The following is a 7,958-nucleotide window of genomic DNA, read 5'->3' as shown; positions in this document are numbered from 1 at the left end:
ATAATAATAATAATAATAATAATAATAGTAATAATAATAATAATAATAATAATAACAGAAATATTAATAATAAGAATAGACGCCTCAAGCTGATTCTGAACTCAAAGCTTGTCCTTACCCCGCCTACCAGGGATTATAACTTGAAAATCACACCGACAAAGTTTAACAAAGGCATGCAGGATTCTATTTTCTAATTGCAATAATAACAATGACGATATAATATAATGATAGAGTGATGATGATGATGATGATAACGATGATGGTGATAAAATAATAATCTTAATCATAATCATAATAACTATAATAATCATAACCGTGAACTAGAAGTAAAATCAATTATAAGGAAGGCAACTGACTTGAGGAAATATTGACTTACTGCAAACCATTTTCTTTATTGGATCGACAAAGGGTGTATATCCTAAGGTTTTGTCTTCAATCATGATCAATACATTGTCTCCTCCTATTTCCCTAAGCACTGTTGTATTAATCTGAGCTTCTATTCCGTAACCGACAGCAATAATACTAACGTTGTCCGCCTGCGAAAAAAAAACACTGGTTATTAGAAGTGGTACCTTTAATTTTAACTATTCACTCTACATAATCACAGAAAAGAGGTATGATTCTCACCTGGGCGGGGGGAGGCACTCAACACAGTTTGATACTTGCAGGCTATGCCCCAAAGTCTACCCCTTTTCTTTTGACATACACCTACAGTTGACTCCCGATAACTCGAACCCTCGCTAACTCGAACCTCGCGCTAACTCGAACCAAAATCGATTTATGCATGCTCTATTTAGGCTATGTTTTGTTACGTTACGTTCTGATTTATCTTTTGATTTTCACTTGACATTTCTACAATTAAATGAGATTAAAATCATCACTGTGCAGTGAAAACTTTACCTTACTCTCAGCTATTTTCTTCGAACTCCCGGTAACTCGAACTCCCAATAACTCGAACCTTTTTTTCGATTTCCCTTGAAGGTTCGAGTTATCGGGAGTCGACTGTAATTGCAATAACGTTATCTTAGAAAAATGAAAAAAAAAAGCCAAATAGGAATTTAATAGGCCAATAAGCCTAATGAATTCATTTGCAGCATCTGCACCTTGACGTCGTATTTGCCGGTTGGAATTTGCTATTGTTTTAAGCTGAAAGACAATAAAGCTGAAAATTCCAGCGGAGAAATGTAACGGCTGCAAATGAATCCACCATGAGAACGTGGCTAAATTAGCTGAATTAATTCCTATTTGGCTTTTTCATTTTTTTCATTTTTCTATGACAACGTTTTTGCAATTGGGTGTATCCCTTTTAACAGAAAAGGTATCCCTTTGATATACCTTCTAATCACAAATTTCACATACATTGCTAAACCAGAAGTTTTTTTTGCACTTTTTGACAGTCATAAAAAGCGTCTAGCCATTTTAGGTCCTCAAACAAATCTAAAAACCTTTTTAAATAGAGACATTGTAATAGGCCATTTGCCCTAAGAGGTCATGTGACATTGTCTTTATGAAAATAAAAGTTACATGATTTTGCTTTCGAAAAACGATTAATGGGTCATATCTTAAACAAAATAATAGTGATTTGGTTTTTCAAACCTGCAACATTTTCTTAAAATGAGTAAGATCGTAGCTGGTCACGTGACCAAAATTGTAAAATTATGAGTTGCCTCTTTCTGAACACAAATTTTGCACTTAAACTTCAAGGAAAATGTTGAAAAGATGATGTGCCAACGTTTACAACACATCTGATCGTAACTATCAAACGTTTAACAGGATATAAGCAAAAATTGGTTTTGGCTGCCATGTTGGAAGGCAAGAGTATGACCTCCAACATGGCGGCCCATACAAATCATAATACTTTGTTGAAAAATCAAAGTGTCATAAAATTTCTGCCTAAAGTGCGTATCGTCTCAAATTTCGGGTGTAAGATACATTTTAAGTGCTCTGTCAATTTTTGGCATCAGCAAGATTCCAACTCATTGTTTAAAGGAAGCATTGGTCACGTGCTCTCTTAGTGCAAGTGGGCTATTTACATATTTTTAGGTAAGTGTGTTCACGTGATGTGGCTGGTTAGTTGGTTGGTTTCTTTGGAGAACAAAAATCACATCTCTTACCCTTAAAAAAGGTAAAGATTTGTTGAAAAGAAGGAACGTTTCTGGTCGAAAAGGCCTCCCATCCGTGATCACGAGTAACACATTTTGCTTATCTTCTCTGTCTCCTGCACTTAAAGTAAACAGCTCGTTTTTGGCTTGTAGCAGGGCTAGGTCGATTCTTGTTATGAACTGTCTAACTGGTTCAATAGAACTGACGTTTTCTGCGAACGTGAACCTCAAACGACTGTATTTGTCGAAGGTTATCAAACCAAACTGGGTTTTTTGCGCTGATATTTCGAACTCGGCATAGAATGGCTCTAAAAACGTTTCCAATAAAACTTCAAGTTTCCTTTGAGGAACACTTAGTGACGTGTCGATAAGGATTCCAATGTCTCTGTTACAAGGGGTTGAATCAGCTGAAACAGAACAGAAATTAAGATTAATTGTCGTATTCCCTATTTAGAACTTGTGCAAGATCATGTGAGCAGTATAGTAAGGACCAGTTGAATCCCATATTTTGTGCAGGAATCTTACTAACTTGCCCAAGAATAATTAACCCTTTCACTGCCAAAAGTGGCCAAAGTCAAATTTCAACAAAATCTCTAATTGTATTTTAGTAAAATGCTGTAAAATAAGATTAATAATACAATGTGAAAGTACTGACAGAGGTTTCATTTGATTGGTCACACCGCAGGATTTCGTCCACAGATTCGAAAGTTAAAACCAGTTTACGAGACTCCTTCTTTTATCCTGGCAGTGAAAGGGTTAACGCCTGTAGCGTCACGGCCCCTTGTCTTTATCCCGAGAATACAATGCGGTGGAATCTCATTTACATAAGTTATATATAGGTCTATTCCATTGTTAGACTAAAAACTTACAAAAGTATTTATTTGTTGATTGTAGAAGGAATAACCGCTAACTCAACTGTGACTTAAAATTCAATGAGCCGTAACATAATCATGCAAGTTCTATATCTTGCCGATTCCATTGTCCATCGCAGACAACCTATTGTCATACAAAGGGCCGTGACGTCATCGGCGTTAATATAGTCGTGTGCAAGTTGATGAGAATCTTGCGTAAAAAAGGGATCCAACAGTTTCCTACTATACTACATGCGCAAAAATGTCGCTTATCACACAGTAATTTTTAAGGAGTTATAATAACTCCTCTAGTGGGGTTAATTTAACTCCTTACAGTGGAGTTATTTTTTGGGGAGTCATTTTAACTCCAAAAAGGAGTTAAAAGAACTCTTTTTCAGGAGTAAAAATGACTCCAGATATCGAGGAGTTAAAATAACCCCAAAAAAGAAGTTATCCTGTACCTATTTTTACTCCACTTTCAGAGTTAAAGTAATTCCAAAAAGATTAAATCAACCCATGTAAGGAGTAAAAATAACCCCATTTTCGGAGTTATTTTAACTCCAGACTGGGAGTAAAAAGAACTCTTTTTCAGGAGTAAAAATGACCCTAGATATCGAGGAGTTAAAATAACCCCCCAAAAGGGGTTATCCTGTACCTAAAATTTTTGCTCCATTTTTGGAGTTATAATAACTCCCTAAAAATTACTGTGCAGATTTTGTATATGAAAAAGACAAGAATTAGACATAAATTAGTAAAACATATTGAGAAACGTCATAGAATTGGACTTTTTCTTACCATTAGTACTGATGATGTAAAGTGAAGTGAAAAGGATAAGGATCTTCAGCATGATCCTGATTTTCTGCAAAAGGTGATAGCATTTAGCTTCTCAGAAATTAATTTTGAGGAAATAAATAATAATAATAATAATAATTTTATTTATATAGCGCTAAAATCCAAAAATTGTCCAAAGCGCTACCTAATTACAAAAAAGAATATAAAAAAAAATCTAAATTATAAAATATCTACAATATACAATATAATTCAAATATAGCCTAAGTTATCTACTATATAAATCAAAAGCATCTTAAAACAAAAGGAATCTCATAACCTATATGCTAACTTAAATAAAAAAGTTTTAAGGGATTGCTTAAAAGTTGCCACTGAAGCACATTTCCTAATCTCTAGAGGTAAATCGTTCCACAATTTAGGTCCTGCAATAGAGAAAGCTCTGTCTCCATATGTTTTCAATCTGCTTCTTGGAACCACTAAATATTCTTTACATGAGGAACGCAATGACCTAGAGAATGTTTTAAAATTCAAAAGGTCAGAAATATAAGAAGGTGCAAGGCCATGAAGGGCCTTGTATACCAATAAAATGACTTTAAAAGTTATTATAACATAACACAAGTAAATCGCGCGCTCTGATTGGTCAGTCAGCCACTACCATTTGCCCGTGGGTGCACGCCAAGAAACTGAGCTAGCGCGGTAAAATTTAGGCAAATTCAACAAATCTCCTCTCCTGACGGTAAAATACACCAATGAAATGCACAGATGAAAAGTGGAAGTTGAAGAAAAATACTAAGCTGTCGTTTTGAAGGAAAAAAAGACAAAAGATCAAGCGACAAATTTGCCCTGGATGAATGAATCACTGTTTTCCTCGCGCTAGAATCGGCTGAAGGAAAATCGAGCGAGCGAAGATTTAAGGTACATTTTGTGTGTTTTTTATAGAAGAGAACTCTATTTGAAATGTAAATTTATCAATTAGCATTGTGTTATTGACTTTTTGATCAAGCTGATGCTAAATTCAAGCAAATATTTTAGGAAACACGCTCAAATTCTAGACAGCTTTGTTGTGAAGTTTTCATCGCATCGATTAAAAATTTTAGTTGAGTTTAAACGGGCACATTACACTGGAATAAGCGAATTTCATTTGAGTACAGAAACATTTGGGTTTTCAAATAAATTTTTCAAAAAATAAATTCTGTGTGTATTATTTTGTTCCTCAGTGTTCATTCATAACAGTCGTTCAGAGAACGGTCTAAAAACAACAGCTTCAGCGCCGGCTGTGTGTCGGCGAATTTCAGTTGCAACTTTGACTTTCATAGCTGGATTTCCCCAGACAGATTTCGATACAAAGCTAGTTAATTTCTTTTTGAAATTAGTGTTACCTTTTATCCTTAAGGAATTACGGTCAAATTTTCTCATTTCTACTTTACGTTTATTTCAAAAATTGTCACATAAATAAGCTTGATAATTATTTCATTTATTTAGGTTTAGCTTAGTTTTTAGAGTCTTTTTGTTTATAGTTGCAGCTATAGTTTTCCCTCAAAGTTTTTACCCTAATATTAAGAGCAAGTAGACAGATGCCATTCAGAATAACAACGAAAAACGTTTTTGCAATTTACCTGAAGACGGAGAACGGTTGATTCAGCGAAAGAAAAACTCAAAGGCAAGTTTTTGAAAAACATAGAACGTGATTTGTTTACGCGCGGGCAGATGGCAGCATACATGAACTAGAACCGATGACTCAACTGAAGGCAAATGGAAAATAATGTTTTCCTCTTTCGATTATGTTATAAAAGAAATGGTAAACGTTGCAGCTGTGCAACCATGGAGTTATGGATGCACTTGGGAGGTTTGCTAAGCACTCAAGAAGCTAGAGTCGCACTCGGCTATCGCCTCGTGCGACTCTTACGCTTCTTTCGTGCTTAGCAACCTCCCGCGTGCATCCATAACTCCATGGTTGCACGCTGCACGTTTACCATTTCTTAAATTGCATAATTTTTTTTTTTTGACAGATAATTTTATACATAATTATTCCATTTCCTTTACGCTCGTCTGGCGTTTTGCTAGCCTACGAAAACCGCGCCGGTGGGGATGTTTTGCGGAGAGGAACGTCTGCGACTCAGCGACAAAAATTTCATACTGATGACGTAAATGAATGTTTAAAAAATCCGGTATTCGTGGGGTTCCAAGTGCAAATTTGTTCCATTTTACGTTTTTCCTGGTCGATTTTGGTAAAGTGTTGTGTTCATCTGCGAACAAGCACCGGCAAAATACAAATGCTTCTTCTAGAGAAGACTATATTCCACAGTCATTGACTGTTTTGTTATAGATTCATCGCGTTTACAGTTGACCCTTGTAGCCTTTTGTCTGTCATTCGTAAACAATAGCTAAAACAATATAACTACTCCGTCTACCAATCAGCGCTTCTGACCGGATTCCGGACAGATTTTAGTTCATCAGTATGGAATTTCTGTCGCTGAGTCGCAGAAGATCCTCCTCGCGAAGGTCCCCAGCGGCGAGGAGCGAGGAGAAACGGTTCTTTTCGCAGGCTAGCGTTTGGCACGCGACCAGAGGAGCCCGCAATCCTAGTCTCCATGTTCTAACGCAATTACGCATGCTTGGCACGTACATAGCCAGCATTTAATTGAATGGATAGAACGCAAGATCTGATCACGTGCCTTTGGACCTTGTATCACTTATATCACGTGAAACGCAAAGCACCAACTTTAAGGCAAGAGCGTTTTGACCTTCGATGAAAGGCCTGAAACTAGATTTAAGAACACAAATGCCATACTGTCGCCCTCGTAACGCTCTTTTAGTTGAAGGAATGCACCAATATTATATCAGTTGTTTTTCAGTGCTTCCACTCGAATCTTACATCTGGCGAATCTTTTTCCTTAAATTGGCGCTTTTGAGAAGAAGGAAAGAACAAAATATATCTTTTTTGAAGTTGCGTTATTATTTACCGCAGCACGTCATTTTGGGGATCGATTCAATTATACGATAATACGTCATAAATGCCTATGAAATAAACGCTGATTCATTCATTCAATTTCCACCGATCGACAAAAAAATTTTTCATTTCACGAGTACTTAATATATGTTCTTAAGTTTAGGTCTCAGCAGGCAACCATGTTGAAAGTTTTACATATCTATCGATTTTAAGTGAAATGCCTTTTTTGGCCCAACGAAGGACTGCATTAATCGTCATCTATAAATTCTGTTGATTGGCAGGGGTTACAGTTTTAAAGAACAAACTATTAAAGTTGGAGTAAACCAGCTATACCAACAGTGTGATTTTTTTTTATTGTCCTGGCCAACTATGAGTCGGTATACAGTTTCGAAGAAAAAGGTTTTTAAAACGCCTAAACCAGCTCGCTAACGCATGGCTTTCGGAAAAGTTTGGAAGAGGCGATTGTCTGTCATGGTGAGTGTTGTAGACCTCAACTGGGTGGACTATCTATCTAGCTTGTATGGCTCTGATGTTTCCCACTGTTTTTCCATACGGATAAATTAGATTGAGTTATATCAGATTATATTAAATACATGCTTCGTTGAGAAGAATTTAGGTATTTTTCAGCGAACCAATCGCGATTTTCTGGCAGGTAGTGTTCTTCTAATATTAGAGCCACGAAAGGCAAAACGAAACCGTATGATTTCTCTTGACTTACCAGTCTTTGACGGTTTCGCTCGTATTCAATCTACAAGCTGAAGCTTTGTAGACTTCTCCGTAGAAGAGGGCGTTAACAAATGGCAAGAGAACATACTTCGTGTCATATATATTAAAACCAGGGTAAAAAAAAGCGGACAGAAGCTTTTTACATTAAGTGTATTCTGTGTATGGTGAAAACGTTATGAGTTGCATAAGCCAATCAGGCTTTTTACCTTCATTGACAACAAAGTGGAAGACACGAAATGCATAATGCATTTATTATAATTCTCTGACTAAAACGGACGCGTGCCCAAAGCAATAAGCTAGCTGGCATGACAACCTGATTTTGTCTCGAAAATAGAGTCATCATACGTTGTGTTGAACAATTTAGGTTGTTTGTTTGGCTTTCTAATTAGGACAGTATTGGATCGCAGGCTTTTGGAACTTGTGGAACAAAATATTTCTTCCTGATAGTTCTTCGCTTTGGAGGAAAAAGCCTAACGGTCATAGTTAAATTGGAAGCCAGCTGCCTCACATTTAATGAAAAATGTCTTGGCTTGCTGAACC

At 36.4% G+C, this 7,958-nt stretch overlaps 1 protein-coding gene across 1 annotated transcript; it reads right to left on the bottom strand.

Moving 5' to 3' along the window:
* Positions 1–317: 317 nt before the first annotated feature.
* On the bottom strand, positions 318–7,469 carry LOC140921646 (integrin alpha-X-like). Its single transcript, XM_073371653.1, has 4 exons — positions 7,411–7,469; positions 3,749–3,812; positions 2,115–2,509; positions 318–536 (listed from the first exon to the last, which is right to left on the bottom strand). The coding sequence occupies exons 2-4, from the start codon at positions 3,798–3,800 to the stop codon at positions 333–335; spliced, it is 651 nt and encodes a 216-aa protein (XP_073227754.1). The 5' UTR covers positions 3,801–3,812; positions 7,411–7,469; the 3' UTR covers positions 318–332.
* Positions 7,470–7,958: the final 489 nt, after the last annotated feature.

Source organism: Porites lutea, chromosome 12 (assembly GCF_958299795.1).
Source record: "Porites lutea chromosome 12, jaPorLute2.1, whole genome shotgun sequence".
NCBI lineage: Eukaryota > Metazoa > Cnidaria > Anthozoa > Scleractinia > Poritidae > Porites > Porites lutea.
Note: the sequence above shows the minus strand (reverse complement) of the source record. Positions and strands in the feature narration are given on the sequence as shown.